At 67.4% G+C, this 1,013-nt stretch overlaps 1 protein-coding gene across 1 annotated transcript in view; it reads left to right on the top strand.

Moving 5' to 3' along the window:
- Positions 1–1,013, top strand: part of PANK4 (pantothenate kinase 4) — a gene marked incomplete at both ends in the record, with an annotated part of 7,404 nt that overhangs the window by 718 nt on the left and 5,673 nt on the right. The window contains 2 exons of the mRNA XM_015566077.1: positions 22–236; positions 680–951. Of these exons, the coding sequence (XP_015421563.1) occupies positions 22–236; positions 680–951 (487 nt within the window). The remainder of the gene's footprint in view (positions 1–21; positions 237–679; positions 952–1,013) is intronic.

Below are 1,013 nucleotides of genomic sequence, written 5' to 3'. Positions count from 1 at the left end.
CAGACCCCCTCTCTGCCCCAGGACGCGGAGCAGGACCGCGAGTCGCCCTACGAGATCTCCGTCCAGGAGGAGGTGACGGCCCGGCTGCACTTCGTCAAGTTCGAGAACAGCTACATCGAGGCCTGCCTGGACTTCGTCCGCGACCACCTGGTCAACACGGAGACCAAGGTCATCCACGCCACCGGGGGCGGGGCCTACAAGTTCAAGGACCTCATCGAGCAGAAGCTGGGGCTGCGGTAAGGGGACCGCAGGCCCCGGGGCGTGGGGTGGGTGCCTCCGTTCTCGGGGTGGGGTTCTGAAGTGGCGGTCGCCGAGGTAGCCGCTCCTGTACCCGCCCCGGGTCGTGGGAGCAGGAGGGGGCCTGGGGCAGGGCTCCGGGCCAGGCTGCAGAGGATTCCGGTGGCCGAACCCCAGGAGGACAGAGGGTGCAGAACACGGCCTGTCCTGCTGGGCTGAGGCTCCCGAGGCTGCAGCCCCTGGGAGCAGAGGGGGAGGCGGAGCCATTGGTGGGGGCGGGGCTGCAGGCGCACTCAGGGCTCAGGCACCATCCGGGCTGCTCTGTCGAGGACCCCTGTGTCTTTGGGGTGAGGAGCTGCACCTCGGCAGGAGCGTGCCCAGGAGACACGGCGCGGCTGTGGGTCCCTGTGGCCTGGCTGCTCAGGGCCGCCTTCCCTCGCAGGGTGGCCAAGGAGGACGTGATGACCTGCTTGATAAAGGGGTGCAACTTCGTGCTGAAGAACATCCCCCAGGAGGCCTTCGTGTACCAGAAAGACGCCGACCCCGAGTTCCGATTTCAGACAAACCACCCCCACATTTTCCCGTATCTCCTGGTCAACATCGGGTCCGGCGTCTCCATAGTGAAGGTGAGCTGGGCTCCGTGGCTACGGTGGCGCCGCACGGGTTTGTCCTGCACTCGCCGGTGTCTGAGCCAGGGCAGGGGACACAGACAGGCGAGTGACTCGGGCCGGGGCCTTGCGGTTACGGCCACGAGCCCCGTGCAGAGCGCTTCCAGC

The sequence above is a fragment of the Myotis davidii genome, unplaced genomic scaffold (assembly GCF_000327345.1).
Source record: "Myotis davidii unplaced genomic scaffold, ASM32734v1 scaffold1762, whole genome shotgun sequence".
NCBI lineage: Eukaryota > Metazoa > Chordata > Mammalia > Chiroptera > Vespertilionidae > Myotis > Myotis davidii.
This window is presented reverse-complemented; position numbering and strand designations above follow the sequence as displayed.